The following is a 26,159-nucleotide window of genomic DNA, read 5'->3' on the forward strand; positions in this document are numbered from 1 at the left end:
TCACCCTCATAATCCAACCATATAAAGGCGGTATTAGTATTTTCCTAATATAAATACAATCAAATCCCAACTAAAAATATATTGATTTTCCTAATATATCTATCTTCCTAATATATCTATCTTCCTAATAGACGAGTCTTGTGCTACATAAGGTATAAACACATTTCACCCCTTACATTCTGTTCTTCCCTCATCTTCTAACTCAGACGTTAGAGTGTCATTACAAATCTCGCTTAATGACATCATTCGACGATAACGGATGTCATATTCGCACATAGAAGTGCTTTGGTTGAAGCTCCATTGGAACTTCCCTCAATCAAACACTCTTTACCAAGCATGAAAATTTGAAATGACCAATTTTTTTTTTCCAACTATAGAGTACAAGTACTACTAATCCTATAAGGCCATATCACTAACGAGAATGATGTTAACAAAGCAGCAGGCAACAGCAACTAAAGGAGTCTCTGCTCTGCTCCCACTGTCTCAGAGTTTGTCCCACAAATGAAAAATTCCGTGCCACACCAAATTGATTATTTATAGAAAAGCCCTTCCGAGTACAAATACATTCACATCACAATTTCAAGTCAAAAGCATAAAAAAAACCAACCAATCAAAACACGCCACGTAACCACTCTTCACGTACACTCACCCCACCAGAACACACCCCGCATCTCTCTCTCTTCTTCTTCTCCTTCTTCCACCCGATTCAAAGATCTCCATCTCATTCTCACATGATTCTCCCTCTCCTCCTCCTCCGTTCGTAGCCATGTCGTCGGAACCAACCACCTCTTCCTCTGGTGGCCCCGCCGCACCGAGGGACCCAACCAACGTGATTCACCCACGCCGCGAGCCCTTCGAGCACGGCCTGTTACCAATCCCGCGTCTCATCTTCTCCGACCCGACGCAAACCCTAATCTCGTTGAAGCAGAAGCTTCTAGAATCGTCCTCCAACCACCGTGTAGGCTCCGCCGCCATCGCCGAGTCGCTTCAGATCTCCGTCGAACACGCTAGGCTTGTTCTCGATACCCTTGCCTCCGTCCTCCACTCCGACGCTGAGCCTCTCGTTGCCGCTGGACTCGGAGAAACCGATTCCGTTGGTGTAGATGTTCATGATCTGGTTCTCTTCCTCTACATTCAATCGTATAAGAGACTGCTTCCCCGGACGCACAAGGATTCCGCTGCGGTTGCTGATGTCTGGCCTTCAACCTCCGCCTTCGATGGATACTTGTCCGCTCTCTCTCCGCTTCAGGTGATTTCTCTGTTCTCCTTCTTCGATCCTTATAACGAGGTGTTGTTATGGATTAATGCATTGCTCAATTCCTGTATTGTTTGATTGATTTCTTGTGGTTACTATCAAATTCAAACGGTTTATTAGGTTTTTCGTTTATTTTAGCTGGCATTTGGTGCTTTTTCGTTCGTTGTGATTCTGTTTGATTCTCGAATTAAGCTGCTGAGAATTTCATTTCGAGTGATTATGTTGATTTGATGCTTACAAGTGTTAATTTGGTTGTGAATTGTTTTGTGATTGCAGCTTGTGCGCAGCAACAGTCGGCGGTTCATGCCGTCGCAGAATGATGAAGAGGCGCACCAATTGTTGTATCTGCAAAAGCACTTGGCTAACATTCTGTCTCTTCTGGCAGAGCCTGTGGAGGGGGAACCCGAAGAGTCACTGGTTTGTTATTTTACTGCATGCTACCCATGAAATGCTAAACTTGACTGCTATACGTTATATTTCTTATACTATAAAAAAACTGCCTTATATCTGTATCATATATCTTTTATCTATGGGATCCAATTTTGCAATTTGTATGCTGTTTTAGTGACGACTTAATTATCCCATGCAAACTAGGAATAGGGCTTGAATGTCTTGTAACTTAGTTTTTTTTACCCTGTTTTGTGTGTGCACGTGCGCGGGCTTCTAGAGCTTTGGCTGCTCCGGTAAAATGACGTTATTTATTTATTTCTTAATATGAACAGGATTAATCATATTACCTATCGTGTGCTCATTGTGATCTGTTTTTGTCCAAACTTGATACTTTGTGCATACACTGAACTCTGAAGGGATCTTTTGTTAAGATTTTGGGGTATGTAGTCACCATTTTGTGTCCCCTTCCAGTATGATTGTGACTTTGTATTCTGATTTTCTGATGTATCACTAGAATTGTAAATCGTAGTCGAGAGCAGAAAACATGATTGTCTTGTATGTCTCTGTTATGCCCCTTTGCGTAGGATCTGGTCACGGGTCTGGACGCAGAGAAATTCTTCATGCGACCCAGTGTGTAGAAAAGAAGCGGACTAGTCCTTGACAGAGCCTCTTCTAATTTACGGTTCTTAATAAAATTCCTTGATTGATTTTATTCCATTATGAAATCTCCTTTTATTAGGATTGATATACAAGGAAATATGGAAACTAGAATCCTATCTAAAAAAATCCTAAGATCTTATTTGACAAGACAAGAAACAATGAAGTCGTATCTAATAAAGAATGATAATCAAATCCTAACTAATAAAGAAAGAACAAATAAAAATAGAAAAATCCTAAATTAACCCACGAAATCCAATCTGCCTATTAACAAAAAATCAAATCAGCATCTATATCATCAATTCATATCTGCATCCATATCATCACTCCCCTCCTGGGCATTGACGTTGTCCTCAAGGTCAAATTGTAGGATCATTCACTGAGCCTTCCTCTGGCCCATTTTCCTCGTCCGGAACCTCAATCCAAAATAGTCTCTTACACTCATGCCCCATTAAATAAGACTCATCACAGTTGTAACACAGCTCTTTGGCCCTCCTTTCTGCCATTTCTGGGGCGTGTTAACCTTTAAAAAAAGGTTTTGAAGAGCCTTCCTTGTTGTTTCCACCTGTTGGCTTGGAGATTTGTCTCCCTCCCTTGTCAATCTGGTTCTTGTCAGTTGGGGCAATTGAATGGTTGCTGCCCGCTGTCCATGTTGGTAGAGTTCTGTGAGACACCTATTTGCGTTCCAATGCTCGAGCCTTGTTCATGGCAACCCCGAGATTTTCGGGTTGTTGCATCTGGATGTCGGTCTATATTAGCTTAATAAATGAGAAAAAAATCAAATCGAATCAGCATCTAACAATTCAAATCAAACCTAAGTTATCATTCCCGGCGGATTCCCATCCCATCCTAACCTTGCCCTGGGATGAATTTTCCCATCCCAGATCGCTGTCCTGGCTGGGATCCCAACCAAAATCCCGCAAAATCTCAGCCATCCCGGCGGGATAACAGTTTTCCAAAAATGCCCCCCAAATGTTAATGTTGAGGATTTTATTTAGGGGTATTTCTGGGTTTTCACAATGGAAAAAGCCCTAGAACTTTGATTTTGTTGGATCTTTCCATCTCTTCTACCCACTTTGACCCTCTTCTCTGTTTTATCTTCGCACCATCCCTTTCTTTGACCCTGAATCAGCCGGCGACCACCACGACCGGACCTCCGACCTTTTTTCGGCGAGTGTCACCTTTGTTCTACCCACTTTGACCCTCTTCTTCTCTGTTCTATCCCGCTTTCCGGAATCTCGCTATCCTTGTTTTGAGGCTGCTCATGACGAGCTGGGAACTGGGATTGACAACATAGAATCAAACAAATAAAAACAAATAATTGGGGTCCTGGGGGTGCGAGTGCTGCTGTTGATGGTCAATCAAATCAAATCAAATCAACATCTATATCATCAATTCAAATCTGCATCCATATCAGTCTCACTCTCATTTGATCAATTCGGGTCGCGGGGTTGTGAGTGCTGCTGTAGATGGTCAAAATTCTTGCGTGCAATCCATATTTATAACTTATTACTAAGGCTCATTGCCAATTATCAGTGACTCAATTATTAAGAATGAGGCTGGGGTTATGGTCTTCTGAGTGAGCTTGGGCCTTGGGTCCGATGCGCTATGAATGGGTCAACTGACAATTTGCATTGATAATCAATGAAATTACCTCTAGTGGTTTATGTACATATCATGCCCTACAGCTAGCTTGATTGGACATTTCTAGAGACAGTCAACCCTTTTTTTGTGAATTGGGGAGGGGGGCTGGTATGTGAGTTGTTAGCCGCTTCTTCGTCCTTGTTTGGTATTGGGGAAAATCTATTTTAATGTGATAAGGATGTCAGCCATGTAGTCTTTGCTGTTGTCTTGTTGATGCCAAATTCTGTTGATGTTAATGCTAGTCCTAATTCATTCTTTGTTTAACTTTAACATGCATTTGGTTATGATATATTGTATTGGACGGCAGTGTATTCCCAATTTTCCCCACGGAGTGAACCCAACATTGTAGCCTAAAATCATTTAGTCTGTTACAACTTACAAGGAGGAAAGTATAAGGAATTTTTTGAAATGTTTATGTTGTCTATGACTAAATGTTTCATTTTATTGATTTATATACTCTGTGCTTATTGATAAGTCACTTTTAACTAATTCACATGGATCAAGAAAATTAATTAAGATTAGTTCTTAGTCTCAAATTTAGCAAATATTATGTTAACTTTCCTAAATTATTGAAAAACTTAGAATTTATTGGTGAGTGTTAATTAAATATGGAGCATTGAATATTAAGGGTAAACTTGGAAAAGAATTTAATGCTTCATAGATGTTTTTATGTTTTAAAGTGACTTATATTGGGTTACGGGACATGAAAAGCTTCTAGAATATGTCTTATAAATAGGACCAGAAGAAGTTTTTTCTTTTATGTCTTCAAATGTTTATGTTCTTTTTAGTTCTTAGTCCTAACATTATTTTTCATATTTTATAGGTGTTAACCATGGATAGATTTGAGCACCTTGGATTTCTATTTCATTTTGGTGACAAGGGATCTGAAGGAAATTCTTTGAGTCAATCTTCTCCGTTTTTTGCAAACTCCGATCCTGACATGCCTGCTGTTCCTGTACCTGCTGCTCAAGTTCATGATTGGCTTCTGCAGAATATAGCTTCTGCTCTAGAACATATTGCTGAACGGAATTCTTCAAAGGAAAATGGCCCAGCTAGTGCCTCTGATCAGGATGTTGCTATGACTGATGCATGTACTGCCCCCGTAAAGGTCTCATCAAGTACTAGAGGTGCAAGTTTCATTGAAGGGATCTCTAAATCGTCATATGTGAAGCACGCATCTGACATTAAAGGTTCCTCTATAAAGGTTTGTTTCTTATCCTTCTTCTTTCCATATATTTGTCTGTGTTTAACTAAAATGCTGATCAAATTGTAGATTATAACTTTTGGTACATAATTGAAGCTATTAATTTTAAGTTAGTTATTAACTCTTAATATTATTTTCCTTCTAAGGCCACTATTAAATGCAGTTCTTCTATTTGATGTAACCATTTGCATCTTGTATTCAAACTTTATATAATAAAATGACTGATGCTCGCTTTGGGGTATTTTTCACGTGTAGTTCTGTCTATAAATTTGAAATTTGGATATGCTAGTGGTTGTTCCTTTATTTCTGAACAAGTTATGCACATATAGATTTAGGTTCATGATGTGATTGTGAATATTATTTTGAATGCTTAATGTTTTACCAGACAGTGTTGGACATAATTGCTTCCATATCCTGCACGGATCTAGCTGCCTATCTATATAAATTAACGGCATTGTTACATTGGATTTACTAATGAAGTCGCGTATTGATTTTTTTTAGAAGATTTGCTATTACAGTTTAATTTAGACAAATGAAAAATTCAGCATTCTTGCAGACTTAATCATTTGAAACTGATTTTAGATCAAACATGCCTACACTTGAAAAAGAAAGCTTTAAATGGTGATTTTTCATGATCAATCATCTGTTTTGCTGAAAGTTATTCAAGTTTAAAGCTTGAATTAGGATGCAATGCTTATGTAACCAATATATTCATGATGATAATGGTTTTATTAATATAGGCCTATTTGAAAAGATGATATATAATAATTATTGATCAATGCCCGCCCATCAGTTAGGATTGGGTTAGTTTGTATTTCAGGACAAGGTGGTTTCTAACATCCCTACTAACAGCTTAAGTTTTTGAAATTACTAGTTTCTTGAAAATATATGTCAGACTGTCTAATGTTGAACTTGAAGTTTTATTCGAGTGCTTCAGAACAGAGATAAACTTTTTTTTTTCTGCTCTCAATCAGTAACTTTTGCATCTTATTTTAATTTTGGACGTCGAGGGGTCTCTTGAGTTTAATGTCAATATAAATATGCTAATAGAAGTTGTGCTTGGTCATTGCAGGTTCTAAATTGCCAAGAGTCTAGCATCTACATCTTAGCACCTTTCAGATATGCCACTGTCTATGGATGTTCAGATGCTACTATAGTTCTAGGAGCAGTTGGAAAGGTAACAACTAGTAACTTTGTGTTCTGTTTTTGAAAGGAGCATAATGAGTCTAAACATAAATACAACAATTATGGAATTTGTTTTCCTACCACACTGGGAAAAAATATTGTCATCATGCAAGGAAGAATGTACTGATATGATATTTACAACTGTCGGGTGGGCTTCAAGTGAGTTAGATTTCCTTCAGGATTAAAGTTCTAGTTGGTAATGGGAATGCAATAGTTCTTTCTATTAGATACTATCTTCTTTTTATATGTGCATCTTTTTATATTTTCTCAAAGGATCTTTAGCCTTGTCATGTATGTATGAGTCCCTTATAAAGTGAAGGAAACTCTGATGACTAAATTATATATGCTTATGCACACTAGGGTGGCATTAGCTTTCTATATTTTTATTGGGTTGGATACCTTTTCATTCATACGAAACATATGTACATACTACATTACGACATATGCAAACATATTGTTGATGTACAATGTGTCTATCTCTTTATCTGTGAAAAATGAAAACTCTTCATTTTTGGTAAAGAGCTATGTTCATGTTTAAGAATGGACAAGAAAAGAAAAGTGAAGAGATGAGAATCAATCTGACAGACTAAATATGTGAAAGTAAAAGCCTTAACTTTCTTTGGATGGTGGGATTATAATTGATGGCTAAACTTTCCTGAATGCAATAGTTTTTCTTGTGATACTGTCAGTTTATCACAAAAGATTTAAAAAAGGAATATTTTTCATTTGGTATTGCTTCTGTTCTGTGCTTTATGAACAGCCCTTTCAGGCATATGAGAAGTACTAGAGATGATGATTGTTAATTCACACCTGCACTTGTGCATGTGACAGTAATCTGTTATTATTTTGATGTATGAAATCAGGCCTTTGATGATTTTACCTGAGCTGATTATTATCTATCACCTGTAACACCTTTCAACAAGGTTCTATCAAGTGCCCCCAACCATAAATGCACGCACACACGAAGGTATATTCTAGGAATAGTAACTTGAGAAGAAGATGATTAGGCCTCGAGGGTTAGGAGGGAGAAATTTTTCAATCCTCCTATATTACATACTCCCTTACTTAAAATCAAGCCATTTGATATCTATAGTTAGATGTTTCCCTTATTAAAGAAAACTGCCATTTGAAGTAGTTACTGTGAGAGGGAGGGCAGAGTGTTCAGTCCTACAAGTGGCTTGAGAATCTTTTCATTATGAGGGAGTATTTTCATGTTGGTGATGTGTTGCGTAACGAAATTAACAGGTGACAGAAAGAGAATGGGTTGGAGAAGATGGTTGAGGAGTAAAGTTGGAGATTGGGGGATGGGGTGGGAATGTGGGCAAGAGAGAAGTAATATTGGTTTTGGGGTGGGAGGAAACAGGAACCTCAAAATTCCTGTTGTTTTATTTTCTCCTTGCTATACTTCTTTTATCTTCCAATTTATTGAATCTGTACCGTGCGGTGAATATCTTATTGATTTCTGTTCCAGAGCTTATATACAGATAGTTCATGCATAGTTCAGTTTCAGATGCCTAATATTATATTTAAAAGAGATAATGAAATTATTTACTGATAATATTAAAAACCATTGCTTATATTATGCTTATGCATGTGTGCTGTCTATGTTAAGTAAGATTTTATAGCTGGGCCTGGGAAGCACTTTTTTGAGCTTTTGTCTACCAGGAGTGTTAGAATATCTGGGGCTTAATTGGAAGGAAGTTGATCTCCACATTTTTTTTTGACAGGCTGTGAGAGTAGAACACTGTGAACGAGTACATGTGATTGTAGCAGCAAAACGAATTTGTATTGCTAATTGCCGTGAATGTATTTTCTTTCTGGGGGTGAACCAGCAACCTCTTATTCTTGGAGATAACCATAAGTTGCAGGTGAGCTTCTTCATTTACTTTTGCATGATTTATGTAGTAGGCTAGTAGCTAGCCAGATGCTGCTCTGCCCTTCCCTGTTGGCTCTTGTATGAAAATGTAACCTTGAAATTCCGGAATTATGTTTAGGCCTCATATGATGCCCCTACAGAAATACAAGATATATTATGATATTATCCTATTGGCCTATCTGCTATCACTTAACACAGAAGAAGTGGTTAATACTGCTGCTTTAGAGAAATTAAAATTTAAAGCATGTTGACTGTTTTGTAAATTTTACCATTTTTGTATTGCTGCTTATTTAGTGTCCAGAGTATGTCTAAGATGACAAGATTTCAATTACTTTATATTTTGACCATTGGGATGTCATGTGCGTTGCTTATTAGTTATTCCTAAAATTATCTCTTAAAAGAAGCAGAAAAGGACTAGTACAATCACTGCAAATATTGGGCAACTACTAATGAAACTACCAGTACTATCAAATCACATTGTAGTGACACAAGATAAATATAATAGCTGGACTGTGAGAGTGTGTACTTTGAGCTTCTTCATAGATCGTACTAGTAGGCATATGGCATATTCCTAAGCTTATGTTTTTATCTAAACTATATTTATTGATAAAGATTGGTGTACACCTAATGGGTGTAGACTACTAGAGAGAGATAGGACGAGAGGAGAGATAAGTAATTGATGTGATGTGACCGAAAGAGAGATAGAGAGAAAAAAGGGTGTCTCATCGTGTATGCACTGAGTAGTGCTCTATGAATCATATATGTATTTCACCTTTTTTTGTATTGTTTGCCAATTTTGATAATTAATTTTTGACACTCAGGGAACACAGTCTATGACCTATATGTTATAGATATGATGTAGTTAATATAAGTAGAGAAAATTATAAGAAGGTTTACTTCATGATTAAGCTTTAAGTAATGGATTGGTTAAATTCATAAAAGTCATAAGCAAGCATTTGAGTTCATCTTCAAATTTTAAGTAACAGATTTCTTATCCATTCTTTAAGATCACTGCACATATGATATTTGATCTCTGGCCTCTTACCTATAGTCTATTTTTTCTTTTAACATTCTAGCCTCTTATAGTGTATGTCTCTATTTTTCTTTAAAATCCTCTGACCCTTCTCAACTGGAGTCACTGTCTGAAAGATTTCTCCCTTCCAATATTAACAGGTGGCACCTTATAATACATTTTACTCCCAGTTGGAGGAGCATATGAATGAAGTTGGAATTCTGCCCACGGTGAACAGATGGGATGAACCTTTAGCATTGGGCATGGTTGATCCTCATGATTCATTATCTCATCCGGCAGGTGTCTCTGATGTTCAAGCTGAGTCTGCTACACGGGTGGACCCTGATCAGTTCACTAATTTTGTGGTACAAATGTTATTCTTTTATATTGATTTTTAGGGCAAGTGAAGATTTTTTTTTGAATACAGTCAAATTTAATGGATTTCTATATGTTCATTATTGGCTGGTATTGTGTGTGTGTGTTTGTAAAATATAAAGGATGAAGAATAGTCAAGGTCTGTATTTCTTTCCACTATATTTAGTCATTTACCTTTTTTTATCCATATTGCTGGGATGCAGATTCCAAATGGGCTTGGAGGCGAGTCCACCGGGTCTACAAAAGTCAACCTGTTCGCATTACCTGACGCTTATAGGGCATCTCAACATAAAAATGTATGTCTACAGTGTTACCTTTGGACTGTCAAAATATTTGTGCTCAAACTTTGGAGCTATATTTGAAGTGATTTATGTTCTAATTTGAATGAAATTGTATCTTCTCTACAGCAAAATAATTTAAGGGAGATAAGGCAGCTCTTAAGAGAAGCATCTTTAGAAGAAAGTCGTAAACGCGAATTGTCATCGGCCCTCCATGTGTACTTCAAGGAGTGGCTTTATGGTAACTATCATTCTTTTTCTTTTTTATGGCCTTGAAGTTTAAACTTGTTTACTACCAAACTTGCTATTTCTCTGGCAAATGCTTTGGGGAAATTTCTATGGTACCTTTTATTGTAGAGCCTCCTATGGAATTTAGCATTTAATTCTTTGAGTTTCATTCAACATCACCTCACAGATAATGCTAATAGTTTATTTTCTGTTGTGACAGCTTCCGGGAACATTCGTCAACTTTACTGTCTACATGGTGATTGATCTTTGTCATACAATTCATGTTGCACAGTTAGTGATGGTACATGACCATGGTTTCTGATTCCTTTCTGAACCTCCTCCATTCCTCTTGCCAATTCTACTGGCTCCATAGGTAGCTGCTGAGTTCAGATTACGGGAATTAGAATTGCCCACCTATTTATGCCGTGACATCACCGGTGCACAGAATTACAGTTCCCAATCTGATTTGTAATTTTTTGTTTGTGAAAATAATTACTGTAATATTTTGTTAGCCTAAATTAATGGCTTTGTGAAAAATTCCACCTGCCAAGATCTAGTGTACTGCATGTCTTCCAACTTGGAGTTTTGTGCATTTATTTAAGAATTTCTGGGAATTTCTGTTGGGATTCACTTTGTAGCATTGTCATGGCTGATTTACTAGTATTTTGCGAGGATGGTTGGAGATAGCTTTAGGACACAAAAACGACTTAGTTTTGGTTTATGCCAATAAATATAGTTTTGTCGTTTATGTTGTGGAGTGCAGATTTAAATGGTTGCTAGGATTGCTTAGTAATGAGATGGGACTGGCCACATGGTAGATGTCCGTTTATGATGTTCAGTTCATGTAATCAAGTCACCAAATGAAACCATGTGGGTCTAAAGTGATTCAGTACTTCGTCTCTTAAGTAAATGGTTGAGAGTTTGATTCTCAACTCTTACAAATATAATAACTTATTGGTAAACTTCCTACCACTTAATCAGCTAACAGTGAGGCAAGAGCATCGTCTCACGACTATCAGTGGTGATACCGTAGTTGATGTTAGAAAGAAATCAAGTCTCCATATGAATGTTACATGAAATATTAGAATGTCTCATTAACCTAGTAAATTGCTTAGTTCACCTAGGAAATTGTTAAATTAATCAAGAGAACCACATGTGGGATTTACCTTACAAATCCTTTCACCTTCATTGATGAATCCTTTTAAATTGCTCTCACAAAATCTGAAAATAGACATGTGAATGTTCTTTTTTCACAGGAAGGAAACCTGTGAAAACGCTATTTTTGAAGCCAAACTACACAAGTACTAGTATAGATGTTGATGAAAACAATCTAACAGGTTCTGATATCTTGCAAGTGTTCTAGCAAGTACATTCAAAATAACTGATATGAACATTCGGAAATGGGCGTACGCATTGCTTAATAGAGAATACTACCACTGCCACAGTGGGATTACAATTTGTTTTGAACATTATAGCCTTACTGGCATTACTAGCTCTTCCATTCTATCAGAGTCCATTCACATTTCATGTTTTTATGTTCCTCAATCCTAATCTCACATTTCTCAATTTTGCCAAATGCATAATGAGAAGGAAAAACAATGAATGTAATATTTGGGGTTAGCCTGCAGGGACCAATTGGAACAGCTTCTCTGCTTGATCAGGAAAAAAGGTAATAAATAGATATGCACCTGAAAATTTCATAAAACAAAGAAGATTCAATATTATCTTCAGTAATTGTGACAAAGGATATTAGAAACTTACAAACAAAAACACCAAAAACAGAAACATACAAACAAGAACTGTTCCCAACACAGTTGAAATTTTTCCTTGGATCGTCACCAAACCCGCTTTGCCAGCATCCTGCAACTCCTTGGAGCCAACAGTATCAAATGTTCCTACAAAATGGAAATACTAAAACTCTTAACCTAAGAAATAAACAGTAATTTAAAAGAAAAAAGCCAATGCATCATCAAACCTGGTTTCACAGATTGAAGGCCAGAAGTTATGCATGCTACATCTTCGAAACCAGCTTTCTCTAACCTATCTGCAGCTGCAGTAGACCTTGACAAAAAGAAGGGGTAAAAAACTCCAAATTTTAGATTCAGAAATCTCAATGTGTGCTCAGAAATCTCAACGTTGGCTCATATAATTTACAAAAACTGAGAAAAAAAGATATTTAGTCTGTCAGAAAGCCATGAGACCATCTCAGTCAGCAAAGGCTAACCAAGAACGATCCTCTATTGCCCAAGATGAGACCCTGAAACAGAAGCTCATTAAGGCCATTAATCACGCTCTGATCTCATGGCCATAATTCATCCACCAGACTTTGGTTCCTGTCTCCTTAGAACTCAAGGATACAGTTGTACGAGCCTATAGAACAGATCCTGTTCAAGTAAGGTCGTGACCAATCATGTCATGTTCTGGTTATATAAACCATCTTATTAGTTCAATTCTGCACGATGTGGGACTATATATGTTACTGACAAAAAGGCACTTGTCTGACAAGTTGCTTCTATTGGAGTTCTGGATTCCTTCACACCTCAAATACAATGATGAAATTCAAGAAGTAAATTCATAAAACGATGCCAACAGTGTTACAAAAAGGTGATGAGATTTATATCCAACTTAACCATTCTTAGAAGAAGGCATACTCAAACACCATAGAAAGGAGTCTTTTGAAGAGTTGAGGCATTCAAGAGTATGGCTTGTGGATTCTTTGTAACTCCTTTTCTTGATCTCAAGAACAAGAACTAATCAGAATGTATTCACGGCCTTCCTTCGGATTATACTCCTGTTATTTGCACTCATGGTTACAGGATTCTCCACCAGTATAGCTTAATTAATAGCTTTCTGATTAAGCTCTATTAACACACTTAGGTACTATTAACTTACATCCATGAAAACACTTCAATGAAAATATTCACTCTCTCAAAATAAGTTTACAAGTTCTACGAAAACTTGTAAAACTTGCCCGAACATATGTACCACCCTGCAAACACGAGTACCCCACCCAATAGTCACAAGGAATAATAACATACTCACGAGAGGCACTCTCACTACTCTACATGAGACACCACCGAAAAGCCGTGTGCAAGAAGCTTGAGAACTTCTATGCATCTAAGTTGCTAACCATTTAACTTGGTTTGAAGGTGGAGTTACATTAAATGAACATGAAATAAGGAGGAACATTCCATAACCATATCAATGTGTTCAACCAGCTAGTATGCCAACTATTGAACACAGACGATAAAATCTCTCAAGAGAAGTAGGCGCTGCTATTGTTGGCTTAATTAAGTCCTACAAGCCTCTAGTTCAAACATGACTTATAGGGAGGGCACCATTGAAATTGAATGACTTGATTGCAGTCATTTGAGAAAATTATAAATACAATGAAAAATGAGCGAATATTAATGACAAAGATGGTATGTTAGCTGCGAAGGAGCTTGAGTAAGGGAAGAGCCAATCAAAGAGTCAATTTGTGATGAAGAGATATGAGTGAGGAGTATCACTATTGTTGGGAGACGAGCAACGTATACAAGCTAAATGTACACAAAAGAGAAGGACTTGAAGAAATTGAAAGAGATTAAGAAGAATGATAACTCCCAAAGCAACATGGTTAGAACCACAAAAGATGATGTGTTCTTAGCAATCAGTAAGGTTACTAAATCAAAATGGGTGATGGATTCTGCAGTCCCAATGCAGATTTGCTAAAACCAAGCAATGTTTGACACTTGGAAAACTGAAGGGGAGTTTGGTAACTTGAAGATAGATAATAACAAAAAGGAAAAGATTGAAAGTGTTGGGAGAGTTTGCTTGAAACTACACAATACTGTAGTCCAAACTCTCCAAAATATAAGGTTTGAAAATATGACTTCTCTAAGCACACAATGCAAGAAATATTTAACATGACTCTCTGTCAAAAACCAAACCTCCCAAGAAGTTAAGTTATTTTAAAACCCCCAAAAAATGATTCTTTATCACCAACACTCTTCTCAATCAGTTTTTTCTCTCCAAGCTACAGTACATGCAAAACGCTCTCTGATATTGTGAAACTATAATTTTGGAAGCCAATCACAAACAAAAAATAAATGATCCAAAGCAGAGTTGGGATTCCATGTCCTAAGATGGCAGATTAAGGGACTGAAAATATCAATGTAAGCTTCCTCTCAACATATGATCAAGAACAGTTAAGTACAATTAGCAATCAAAATTGCTAATAAATCATAAACTAACCTCAGTCCTTCCTGACATACAACCAAGACTTTACTTTCAGGCGGAATCTGGCTCTTGACAGATTGTACAAACTCAGGATTTGGCTTTGTGAATGGTAACCCATAGAACAACCCAGAAAAATTATTGTGCAGAGTCCTTTTTATGATTGTACCTACAGAAAGTGAGTGAATGAGGTGAAGAAAAGAACAATAGAAAAGGAAAAAAAAAATGCACATAAATTCTTTTGGAAGAAGAAATTCCATATATTATATATACCTGGATCATTGTCTTTATTTTCAACAAAAAGAGGCACATGATAGCATGATTTAATGTGAGCTCGCTCAAACTGAGTTATGTCCCGCACGTCCAGAACACTATATCCATCCACTGCTATGAGCTCCTTGGCTTGTTCAGCATTTACAAACTTCACTTCTGCTTTCAATGTCAAGCTTCTCCTTCCAGGTAGTTTCCCTGGCAGGGCCCTTGCATTGTGAGTTTTTAATACCAACCAACATGTCCCTAAATTGCTGAAAACACAACCTTAATCCCTCACAATCATGTACAAGTAGATTTTTAAACATTAACTAAGCTTTTTCTCCCCCCTTCATTAATTGTTTTCAACAAATATCTAATTTATAAGGCAAAAATTGAAAAGAAAGTTAACATGTTAAAGGAAAGTTGAAAGTTAAGATGAGTTACCTGGAGGAGGAGAGACTTAGACAGGAAGTGTGGAAACCAGTCCCTGCCATAGTTAGAACTTAGAATTTGTGTGTCATTCTTGTCCCTCCATGACAACTAGGCTTTCAAAGCTTAACACAACTTAGCCAATGGTATAATTTAGTGGGCCATGAAATTTGGCATCAGCAATGGCTTTCTGCCACGTGGAAATGTTTCTCAATCCTTAGCTTTGATCACCGCTTCACAGGTACACACTAACCTTATTATTGCTTTTGTCACCCATTGATGGTTGCAGATGTCTCCGTTGGATTAAATTTTAACTGGGTTCGGCTCCGATCATTATCACGATCATATGTGGCTTATAATTATATATGTATTTATAGGTCACCCACTATCATAGCTCTCACATCAATAATGAGAATCAAACACGTAATATTTTGAGGAAAAGTGATTCATCCTTACTAACTGAATCAATATGTGTTGGTTAACTCAACTCTAGTAAGAGATGAATAATTTGACCAGAAAATAGAATAGTACGTACCATATAAAGGAATAATAAGATAGTGAAAATTTATTTGTTCACTGTACAAGACATTAAGCTATTAAACTCAGGTATGTTTTGATTGATGAAGGGTAGTTAAAATTGTAAAGTCTTAGTAAAATATAAAGAAAATGAGTGAATGAGTTTTGTCTAAACCAATTTATTAGATAAGTGCTGATAACATGCTCTTTTTAGACACATTTTTCATCATACTACACGAGATTTGTTTATTTTTAAAAAAAATGTGTGAAGAATGTGTTTAAAAAATGTATTTTAGCATTTCTTTTATCATTATTATCATTTAAAGTGAAATGTTACATTTCATCGACATTGTTTGTTTTCCATTTTCTTATCTCAATTGCATAATGGTTAGCCAAGCTCCATTTTTACTGCGAAACAAACAATTTCTCTGGCCTCCTCTGGCCTCTGCATACGAACAAAAACACTGCCCTACTTGAGGCTGGTAAACAATTTCTCAATTCACCCTTTTTTATTTTGACAAATTCTTGAATGGTAAAATAGCGAATTCACGTGATTGTAGTCATTGGGTGCAGTATTAACATCCCTTGAGGGCTGAGGCTGAAGATATCATTCATGATTTGAATTGTTCATGAGAATCTCAAAGCTACAATCCCTAGCCTAATCACATGTTTCTGCTTCACAGTGTCAACTTCCCAAGGAAGACCGTCAAAATATTATGTAATTCAAGGTTGTGGAAGAACAGATAATAGCACATTTATTGGAGTTTAACTGGTTCAGCAAATTCAACTTACAACAGAAAATATGGAAACATAGCCGAGTATGTAATCCCAACTCAAACAAACAACAAAGAGTGATGATTCACTCTCTCCTATCAACTTGAAATGTCCTTGGTCATAAAGGTGCATAAATTAATAGTTATGCATCAGGGCTGGGTCTTTTCTTTGTGGTGTATGCCGCGTACTCCTTCCCATCGTCATGTTTCATTGTCTGACCTCCGAAATCAAGAACTGCAGATGTGAATGCCAATGCTGATCCAGCAGAAAGTGCAGTTGAGATGCTCCTTCCTACAATAGAATCCACAGCACGTAAAGATTGTTATAAAACAGTCTGATGCAAGGTGATTTCATTTTATTCTATCCGAACAACATTCATTTTGTAAACTTAAGTTTACACATCATTCACAAACACATCCATTGTTTTAAACTAGTGTTACGCATGATTCACAAACACAAAATGATTTTTTAAACTTATTCGACAAACTTAATTTTATCAAACATAATTTTATCCAATGGCAGATACTTAGATTAAAAAGCATCTTAGTAATTCATATCAGATTTAAAGAGGTAACTTAGTAATCAAGGTTATAAAAGATGAGTTCATTCAAATATCGATATGGTGAAATGGTTAAAGCAACAGATATTTGAAAACAAAAAAATGAAAACTTTACCCCCTTAAGGTCTTACCCTTTCACTGCAAAACCCTCATGTAAACAAGCAACAAATAGAGCACCAAGTCACCAACTAATAAGAAGTCAAAACTTCAAATAAATGGATTTTTAGTTAAGTCTAAAAAGCTAAGATTAAGAACAGATATTTGAAGATATGCTACTTCCCCACGGGTAAATAGGACTGTAACTAAAACAACACTAGCTACATTTAAGAATTAGTAATAACTAATAACTCCATACAAAGTTAGCAGCAAAGAGGAAATGACGAGTTGTAGTTAGAATCAACTATTAATAAGGTAGACCCTTTCAGAGATTACAGGCACATATCCATCCTCAACCTCAATAGCTAGAATTATCCGATGTAAATCTTTAAAGAATATTGCGCTGTTTAACTGTATACGAATGATTGAAGAATTTTGCAGCAGTGTGATTAGAAAAACAAAAGGAAGCACAAAAGCAGAAACAATTTAGGGGACAAGCATCATTGGATGCATGGAATAAGAAAAATGTTGCTTAGTGCAAGAAAAAAAATCACCATTCTCAACGTTTATGTGAAGCATTATAATTTGTCACATAAGGAAATGAAATAATAATAGTAAAAAAAAGAGAGCCTCTGCATACTAACATGGGTATAGCCCCCTAGTTCCTAAAAACTACATTTCATGTTATTACTTAGACATCAGGCCACCAAACAATGAACCAAGTACAATTGAATGGAAGAAATTCAGAACATATAATTCATAGCTTCTCTTTTGGGACAAAAAAATCTTCAGATATAATAATCCTCGAGAGTGACAGAAAAGGAGCATAAAATATCCATATAAATATGAGATTGCTATATAATAAACAAGCCTTTTTAATTACTTCCTGAAATAATAACACGGACACAAGGGATATATGGATCGAAGAATTGGTCACCTGCCAGTACACACTGTAAATCACACACAACCACAAGATCAATTCTCCAAAGCCAGAGAAGCACAAAAAAGGCAATGATAGAATGCTTTCCTTGGCAGACAATGACAGAGTTCAGTGGGTGGGGGGGGGGGGAGCGATTGAAGGAATGCAAGCAAAGATATTCAGAGAGAGAATCAGAGAATCTAAGATAATTCTGTTCTTGCAGGTTGCTTAATACACAAATACATTTGTAGTTGGGACTTGGGAATCCTAGATGTCTAGCTACTTAATTACCTAACCAATGTAACAGCATGGCTGACTCACCATGAGTCTGACATTGGACTCAAGTAACCCATCATACAAGTGTCAACTCTAATAGACATCAAAAGCACCAGTGGCCACCTAGCTAGCATAATCATGGCAAAAAGAAGAAAAAATACACCAATCAAGCACACTAATTTTCAGAATGAAATGGATCAAGTCGTTGTTCATACGATGTTCCATTACCATCTCTGAACTAGATTATGAGATCAAACATAAAAGCACTTAATGAATTTTGTTCACCATTATCAACAACAACAGTAACAATATTTCAAAATCTAAACATTAAAACATGAAAATTCCCAGACAAATATTTATTAGAGGAATGAGATACCTTTGTAACCCAGAATAGCTGCACCAGCAACAAATCCACCAACAGCTCCATTCACCAGATCTCTCTTACCCCTAAAGTTCTGCACCAACTGCTCCACACCAATGTAGACTCCTCCTATGGCGGCAAAGGTCAATCCATGGTTGCCCATCATCTTGAAAGTCCTAATTAGCCCCGGGAGAGCAACATTTCTCTCAACACGAGGGACATCATACCATGTGGCAACGACGGTACCCCAGATAGTGCCGGCAACTAAACCAGTCGTTGCACCCTTAATAGTTTTCATGAGTGATGAATCATCATTCTCCAAGTACCTAAGCTCCGCAGGGTCAATTTTTACCATGATTTTATCTGCCCACCAACAACAAAATTACCAAAAGAATTAAAAGGTTAGAACTTAAGTCAAATATCAAACTATTACTACTCATTAACAAAGTCACATAACAAAATCCTACACTACATACATGTCTACAAACATTTACCTGTCAAACAGAAAATTGGGAAACAAATGTTACCTTGCAGTTCTACTAACTAGAATATTTTGATAGGAATAATGCATTCCAAATTGAAATTCCAAACAAAAGAGTTTACATTTCTAAATATCAAAATGCTTAAGAAAATCATGGAATTGAACATAGTTACATTGTCCTTCAGTTTTTAATAAAATGAAAAAAAAAATCCATTTTTTAAACAGAACGCATAATAAAGTTATCAGCTTGGTGAAAATCGATGAAAGACTTGAACAGTGAGACCCAATGATAATCGATTCAGAAAAAAAAGAAAAAAGAATAAGCTGAATTGGGATTTGGGGAAAAACCGGTAACGCAGAACGAAGAATAGAAACAATAATAATAATAATGAAATTCACATTTAGATCGAGGATGATTGTGAAAAGGGGAATCGAATTGAAAACCCTAATTGAGACAAAATTGCGATGGTGAAGATGGAGAAAAACAAAGGGTTGATTGGTACAGTACCTGTGAGGTAGAAATCGACAAGAGAAGAGAAACAAAGTGGTGTTGTGTTCGGAGGGAGCTGCAAATCACTCACTATCACTTTGCTCAAACAAAGTGCTTTTCTTTTATATGTTTGATAATTATAATGGATTACAAATCATTTGCACTTTGCACTAAAATTAAAAAAATACACCTTGAGAATTAAAGTGATATTTAAAATAAATAAAAGACTAAAAGAATATGTTTTAAGAATAAGAGACTTCGCTTCTATGCCCCTCGTTTAATATATTGCAATAATTGTTCAAAAAAAAATAAGAGACTTCAAATAAAAAATAAATAAACAAACTAAATATTGATAATTTTGCATGTAAAAAAACCATATCTTACCGTAATGGTTTTTAATCCTTTTGGATGCAAATTAAAAAATACTTATTGAAGTTTATTTGTATCAAACAGTTTCTTTTTCACTCAAATCTCAATTCTATATTATAGGGACTTTTTTTTTATCAATGTAAATGAAGAGGTGATGATATGACAAAAAGCTAGCTGTGAAGAACACGCTCACATACAAGTTCTATGGAACACACTCACTGCATTAGCACTATACAGGGAGGGGAAGAATTGAGAGAGTGATGGATTACTAAGTTGAAAAAAATTGTATTGAGATATTTATTTATATCACAATACACTGCATCAGTTATTCATCAATACACACTTGTAACTGTCAACTGACTACTTATACACAGCTATAGCTATTAACTAACCACCTTCTTCCAGATAAGGTATGTTAGCCAAGTCCAACTAACTACATCCTTGTCTAACTGAATTATCTGCAACATTGATGATTCTCATATGCAATGAGAGAACACCTTAATGTCTTCTAGCTGGTTAATATCACCCAGGCGGCTTCTACGTCAAACGTTGATGTTGTATATCAGGCTGATACATGGCTCAATACAGGTGAACCTATAAAGCATGTGTTGGTTGAACGGAAAGACCTCTCAAATAGATCAAAATCAGCACCATCTTCCATATCGCTCTCTGCAAAGCTGAACTTTTGGGAAAAAGATACAAGAGAGTCCACAACTTCCGACATTGGAGGACGGAATTGCTTTAAAGGCTGTAGGAAAGACGGTAAGATTTAAAACCGAGTGCTAAATGGCAAAATACAATCTTAATGATAACATTTAGGTGCAAATACCTGTATACAGAGGGAGATGATATCAGCATAACATGAAAGTTCATTGGATGAAAATGTCCTTTTCATGCTGGGATCCACGATATCATGAAGCTTGGGTGAAGCCAATTTCACCAGATATTGCTCCTCACTTGGCCTGGCACTGTGTTGAAATTGAAATAGAGGCCATAATTCGGTCCAACTACCCTGGCACCGTGTTGAAATAAATGGAATGCAAGATTGATGAAAAAGATAGCCATCCAAAGGTTTCCTTCCTGTTAACAGTTCCAGAAGCAATACCCCAAAGGCAAACACGTCTTTCCTTCTGCTGCAGTAGCCTCTCTCTCTACCAATAATCTCAGGAGCCTGTTTCAAAAAGTCATCAAAGTGATCAGTGAACCTATATCTGCAATGGGCATATTTAGGGAGATGATTGTAAAGCTTCTGATTCACATTGCAATAGGCGGTTCATAAAATTTTGGTCTAATTGCATTTTTGTCTCTACTGTGAGCACCTCCCAATTTTAGTCTTTGTTCTAAAATCTGAACCCCAATTTTAGTCTTTGTTCTAAAATCTGAACTATGTCCTATTCAAAACTTACTAATTAAAATATCATACTTTATCTTGAATAAAAAACAATCAAATTTGCATCCTTCTATAATCTCAACTTCAAGAAACCCTTTCATCAAATGTTCACTAAAATTAACCAAATTTTAATACTCTTGTCTGTTGTTCAAATCATTTACTATTCCAGTTCTGCTCAGACTTTATACTGGAACATTCAATTGGCCTAAAGTTTTGACAAAGAATGTTTTATGTGACAACTTAAAAGTTAAAACAACCTGAAAGATAAAACCAACAGAGAGCATTAGCAAATGTAACTGTCATCTATCATCAAGTTTTAGGTAGTAGAACTATATAGCTCAAAGCAAGTTGTAAGTAACTTAAGCCACAAAAATCTTAGCAATTACTTACTGGAATCTGAACTAGATCACTCCTCAATGGTCTCAAAATAGCCAAGCTACAGTCACAAACACGAGGCATGAAATTTTCATCCAGTAGAACATTTGCAGCCTTCAAGTTACCATGGGCCACAGGGGGGCAACATGCTGAGTGCAAATAGCTGAAAACATTGGCATGACATTAAAGAGTTGAGCTTCAACTATCATATGAACAAGTCATAAATTTTTGAGGAAACATGGAACTTAAACTTACTCCAGGGCCTGGGCAACACCTACAGCAATCCGAAGGCGGTGGATCCACGATAGAGGCTTGCATGCCCCACTGTGAAGAGCATCGCCTAGAGTTAAATTTCCAATGTAGTCGTAAACAAGAAGATGCTTTCTGCGCTCCAAACAATAACCATTGAGTGCTACAATGTTGGGGTGCTTCAGTCGGGAAGCCGTGCAAATGACATCCAGGAACTTTTCCTCTTCTCTGAAAGACTGTCCAGCCATTGCTATATTCTTCACAGCCAAAACCTTCAACAAGAAAAAAAGTTGCATAACCTGAGAAAAAAGGAATATGACTTTAGTGTTTAAAAGATAGCTTAAGAATGTACTTTGCCATCCGTAAATTTAGCTATGTAAACAGGACCAAGAGATCCCTCTCCCAGAAGGTTGCCTTCATTGAAGTTGTTGGTGGCTAACTGAAGCTCTGCTTCTGTGTAAATATTCGTCTTTCCGGTGAATCTGCGTCTTCTGGAAAAACTCCTTCTTGCTGATTCCTCTACATTTTTGTGGTGCAGGGAAGGCAATCGCATTGGACCCAAAAGGGATGCAGTATAAGATGGTGGGATTTGTGGGCTCTCATCCAGTGCAGCAGAAGAGATCTCTATCACAATTGTGGAAAAAGGAAAGCATGATAAACAATAGTAATGAATTGACAGATATACTAAATGGAATGGCATCCTCACTCAGAGAGGTTGCTTTTTGATAATTACATAGAAAAAGCAATCTTTTAATATCATATCAAACTTTTCTAATAGTATTTGTTCCAGATTTTCTCAAGATTTCCTCAGTTAGCAATCATGACAAACGGGATATAGTATCTCAGAATCCATATGCATTTCTGTATGAGTTACCTATGGTTGCACTGGTTGGATGAGAATGCAAAGAGATATGGTTGCTTTCAAAGTTCTTCAAGTCAAAGCTTTGTGCACGGAGTTTGTTCAAACGGATTGCAACAAAGAATGTCAGACATGTAGCCAGAAGTGTTCCCCCACCAACCATTAGAGCTATTCCTCCAGGACCTATATGTTTCTTCTTGTACTCACTTACTTTGGGAGGAGCATAGTTCTTTATGGCATTTGCCTGAGTTGTGGCTGTGGGTGGGTGACTAATATTATGGTCAACTTGTAAAGTATCCCAAGGAAAAGTCCAGGGAGGAGAGTTGTCCGTTGCATGGAATTTATTCCCTCCAATCCTAAATGAAGGTATAGAGTGTAATCATTCAATCTTATTTTAATTCATTTGATGCAAGAAGCATGGATGATAATAGTTGTCACTAACCATAAATTTTGTATGGACTGGAAATGATGTGGAAGAATGCCACTAAACAAATTATCTTGAATGTTCCTAGCAACATAGACAAATGAGCAACATAGACAAATGAGCAACTAATAGAAGGGAAAATGTGCATATATAGGGAAAATGTTAGTGATAACCCTACAAATCAGTAAGTGGAAGTTCAGCCAGGTAGGCGACTGATCCAGTGAATTTGTTATTCTGCAGGAACCTGCAAATAAGCAACACTACGAATCAAACCAACATACCCTAATAAAAGAACAGATCTGCCTTTGAGAATTGAGTAAGAGATTTACAATCTAGCAAGGCTTGTTAGGGATCCAAATGAACATGGTAGATCTCCCAAGAAATTATTGTATGAAAGGTCCCTGAAGAAAGGAAAACATCCATAGTGTGGCTCAATATGATGAAAGTTGAACGAAACAATCAAAGCATCTACATTTTGTTAGTCTCATTTTCTCAGCACGTCACTCTATCTGAACCTAAGAAAGATGTTGTGTTTTTATAACCAGTTGCTTTCTCCATCACTTCTCCACTGGTATGTCCTTCTTCAACAAAGCACAGTAGCTAACTATGTAGTGAAATTACTGTATTTATTTTTAGGTTGAATGATTTCCTTTTATTTTATTATTTATAACATTTTATATAGTCGTAGTGTAACCTGTACTATGTAATCCTTTGAGAGCACTTAAAAATTGAGAAGGTTCAGATTGTATTCATAGTTGGCTCCCACAGATCCAGAAAATTCAAGGTTTCAAGTAAGTACCATTTTGTACTGGTTGAATCACCTTTCATTTTATTTAAATTTATATCCAATGAGCAATCCAAAAGGGCAAGGAGAAGAAGACCTACAATTCTTCGAGATTGTGTAAGTCAGTAAACACATTGCCAATGGGTCCAATTAAGCAATTGTGGCTTAAATTCCTGCAAAACAGGACCAGCAGTGATGATTTCACAACCATTAGTAAACCTCAATCACTATATCATGCTCAAAAGAGATGAGGAAATATGTAGTTGATTCCATCTAATGGGGAAAAGATTTTGGTTGTTGCTATAATGTTGCCATACATTATCATCTCTAGCAAGCTTGGTTTAAAATGAACATTGAACACCAATGTAAGAAGTAAACCGACATTCTAGACCCTAGATATATACTTGCTCTCAAATTAGTTTCAGATTTAAATGTTGTGTATAACTCAGTCCTTAAATCATTCAAACTTAATTTCAAGTTACTCCTTTTACTATCTGTGTAGAGGTATAACATGAAATGATTTTAAATAGTTTAAAGGCAACAAAGCATGAAACTTAGATCAGGGACCGAGTTGCAAGCAGGGTGCGTTTCCTACTAACAACATTCCATTTTACTCCTAATGTTACTCACAGATGGCATAAATTTCATGATACCAATGGATATGAGATATTTTGGCTCAAATATTTGCAAGAATGCAAGCTTTATTTCTACAATAAAAAATCATGCAAGTATGGTTATCACTTATCAGAAAGCATAGAACTCAGTCTTGCAGGAAAAATATGAGAAGAACAGTTGGCTTACATATGTGTGACATTGGGAGGTAAACCGAACGGAATTTCACCCAAAATGTTATTAGAACTAACATCACTACAGAAACCAAAATATGGAAGTAAGTAAACAACAAGTCTTGACATTCATATGTTCTGATAAGAATCTAATCTAATGCCATACAAACCAAACACTCACAGTTCCTTCAAGTTATGTAGATTATTTAGCATGCTTCCAAGAAACCCAGTGAGGTTTAGTCCTTGAATTTTTCTGCATATTAACAGAAAACACAGCTAGCAGTCATCACTGATATCATGATCCAAATAGAAAACATAATTTTCAGAGTTGGTGCATCCATTACATATGTATTACTGATGACTCTGAACAAGCCACTCCTTTCCAAGACTCCCCACACGGATCGCTGCCATTCCATCCTTGGAGCGCGGGCGGGTAGTTTAAGGCCCTGTATAGATCTTGGAGAGCTGAGACTGTTTATCCAAAAGAACAAGCACAAGAAACACAGTCTTTAGTGAAATTGGATCGTAGATTCATAGTTTTATAGAATAAAAACAAATTTTGATATTCAAAGTGTGAAAAATTATATCTAGAATCAAGAACCCTAGCTCAACCACAACCATGATGAATCCACCGAAATGCAAACAAATCTACATTACCAAACTACACAAAGAATCTATCTATCTATCTATCTATCTCTAACTGATCAAATTTTCAACTGATGCTAGAACAGTGGAAGAGAGAACAAACAGTTAAGGTGAGGTGAGTTACCTTCAGGTAGAAGAGTGAACGCCAAGGTCTGAGAAATCAAAATTGACGAGAAGACAATGAGGTTGAGATGCGCATAGAGGAAGTAGCAAGCCATTTTCCCGAGAATCGGAGTAGTAAATTTTCTTTGCGTTTTCCTCTGCTTTCTTAGTTCCCAAACAAGCTTTGTTCTTGTTATGGAGTAATTTCTATATAGTTATGAAGAAGACTACTGTTGGTTAGTTTAGGCGCCAAACAAGCTACTGAGGTCTCGGGTTCATTTGGGAAATGAAAAAGGGTAGCAAAGGGCAAATTGTAGAGTAGATTTGTGAGGTTGATTTGAGAAGTGTTTTAAAGTTGTTGAGTTTGACTAAAAAGTTGTAGTAGAGTTGGTTAAAATGGTGTAATTGATATGTCATTATCGAGAATTACGAAGAATGATATAAAGTTGGGTTTCCCTAATGGAGGAAATGACTAAATTGGTCTCTGAAAATGTCAAGCGCTGTCAAATTGGTATCTAGATGATTAAAATAGCTTCCGTAATCCCTGAAAATGACGGTCGTCGGTCAAGTTAGTCCATCTGTCAGTTTTGGTCAACTAACGAAGGTGATAAGGCTGTTAAATGCTGACGTGGCCAATGTTAGTCATATTAGTCTCTAAAAGTGGCAAACATAGGTCAATTTAGTCCATAACGTAAAATGTATTTC

The 26,159-nt window shown here is 36.5% G+C and overlaps 4 protein-coding genes and 1 non-coding gene across 5 annotated transcripts; 1 reads left to right on the forward strand and 4 right to left on the reverse strand.

The window, feature by feature from the left end:
- The first annotated feature begins 628 nt into the window (after window positions 1-628).
- On the forward strand, window positions 629-10,734 carry LOC130730690 (uncharacterized). Its single transcript, XM_057582758.1, has 9 exons — window positions 629-1,249; window positions 1,532-1,672; window positions 4,770-5,150; window positions 6,223-6,327; window positions 8,063-8,203; window positions 9,385-9,588; window positions 9,802-9,894; window positions 10,006-10,117; window positions 10,325-10,734. The coding sequence occupies exons 1-9, from the start codon at window positions 767-769 to the stop codon at window positions 10,366-10,368; spliced, it is 1,704 nt and encodes a 567-aa protein (XP_057438741.1). The 5' UTR covers window positions 629-766; the 3' UTR covers window positions 10,369-10,734.
- A 714-nt stretch (window positions 10,735-11,448) lies between these two features.
- Window positions 11,449-15,147, reverse strand: LOC130730691 (rhodanese-like domain-containing protein 9, chloroplastic). Its single transcript, XM_057582759.1, has 6 exons — window positions 15,016-15,147; window positions 14,593-14,843; window positions 14,338-14,488; window positions 12,080-12,165; window positions 11,895-11,999; window positions 11,449-11,792 (listed from the first exon to the last, which is right to left on the reverse strand). Exons 1-6 carry the CDS (start codon window positions 15,063-15,065, stop codon window positions 11,722-11,724), a joined length of 714 nt encoding a protein of 237 aa, XP_057438742.1. The 5' UTR covers window positions 15,066-15,147; the 3' UTR covers window positions 11,449-11,721.
- On the reverse strand, window positions 12,283-12,506 carry LOC130734961 (small nucleolar RNA U3). Its single transcript, XR_009018293.1, has one exon. It is a non-coding gene; the product is annotated as a small nucleolar RNA U3 (small nucleolar RNA).
- Window positions 15,148-16,245: 1,098 nt separating the features above from the next.
- Window positions 16,246-19,646, reverse strand: LOC130730692 (outer envelope pore protein 16-3, chloroplastic/mitochondrial). The gene is made up of 3 exons (XM_057582760.1): window positions 19,491-19,646; window positions 18,517-18,864; window positions 16,246-16,581 (listed from the first exon to the last, which is right to left on the reverse strand). Exons 2-3 carry the CDS (start codon window positions 18,854-18,856, stop codon window positions 16,433-16,435), a joined length of 489 nt encoding a protein of 162 aa, XP_057438743.1. The 5' UTR covers window positions 18,857-18,864; window positions 19,491-19,646; the 3' UTR covers window positions 16,246-16,432.
- A 458-nt stretch (window positions 19,647-20,104) lies between these two features.
- Window positions 20,105-25,780, reverse strand: LOC130732674 (protein STRUBBELIG-RECEPTOR FAMILY 2-like). The gene is made up of 14 exons (XM_057584677.1): window positions 25,477-25,780; window positions 25,052-25,178; window positions 24,889-24,960; window positions 24,724-24,789; window positions 24,024-24,095; window positions 23,468-23,539; window positions 23,317-23,382; window positions 23,157-23,222; window positions 22,730-23,070; window positions 22,208-22,479; window positions 21,862-22,127; window positions 21,622-21,769; window positions 20,671-21,012; window positions 20,105-20,589 (listed from the first exon to the last, which is right to left on the reverse strand). Exons 1-14 carry the CDS (start codon window positions 25,568-25,570, stop codon window positions 20,404-20,406), a joined length of 2,190 nt encoding a protein of 729 aa, XP_057440660.1. The 5' UTR covers window positions 25,571-25,780; the 3' UTR covers window positions 20,105-20,403.
- Between the last annotated feature and the right edge of the window lie 379 nt (window positions 25,781-26,159).

The sequence above is a fragment of the Lotus japonicus genome, chromosome 1 (assembly GCF_012489685.1).
Source record: "Lotus japonicus ecotype B-129 chromosome 1, LjGifu_v1.2".
Classification (NCBI taxonomy): domain Eukaryota; kingdom Viridiplantae; phylum Streptophyta; class Magnoliopsida; order Fabales; family Fabaceae; genus Lotus; species Lotus japonicus.

Excerpts from the sequence above, each read along its gene's own strand:
- LOC130730690 (XM_057582758.1), top strand. The coding sequence starts at position 767 with ATGTCGTCGGAACCAACCACCTCTTCCTCTGGTGGCCCCGCCGCACCG. Across the intron at positions 5,151-6,222 it reads TTAAAGGTTCCTCTATAAAG|GTTCTAAATTGCCAAGAGTC; the intron begins GTTTGTTTCTTA and ends TGGTCATTGCAG. Across the intron at positions 8,204-9,384 it reads GAGATAACCATAAGTTGCAG|GTGGCACCTTATAATACATT; the intron begins GTGAGCTTCTTC and ends CAATATTAACAG.
- LOC130730691 (XM_057582759.1), bottom strand. The coding sequence starts at position 15,065 with ATGGCAGGGACTGGTTTCCACACTTCCTGTCTAAGTCTCTCCTCCTCC. Across the intron at positions 14,844-15,015 it reads CTAAGTCTCTCCTCCTCCAG|CAATTTAGGGACATGTTGGT; the intron begins GTAACTCATCTT and ends TTGTGTTTTCAG. Across the intron at positions 14,489-14,592 it reads AAATAAAGACAATGATCCAG|GTACAATCATAAAAAGGACT; the intron begins GTATATATAATA and ends CACTTTCTGTAG.
- LOC130730692 (XM_057582760.1), bottom strand. The coding sequence starts at position 18,856 with ATGGTAAAAATTGACCCTGCGGAGCTTAGGTACTTGGAGAATGATGAT. Across the intron at positions 16,582-18,516 it reads AGCTATTCTGGGTTACAAAG|GAAGGAGCATCTCAACTGCA; the intron begins GTATCTCATTCC and ends ATTCTATTGTAG.
- LOC130732674 (XM_057584677.1), bottom strand. The coding sequence starts at position 25,570 with ATGGCTTGCTACTTCCTCTATGCGCATCTCAACCTCATTGTCTTCTCG. Across the intron at positions 25,179-25,476 it reads GTTCACTCTTCTACCTGAAG|TCTCAGCTCTCCAAGATCTA; the intron begins GTAACTCACCTC and ends TTGGATAAACAG. Across the intron at positions 20,590-20,670 it reads TCATCTCCCTCTGTATACAG|CCTTTAAAGCAATTCCGTCC; the intron begins GTATTTGCACCT and ends TCTTTCCTACAG.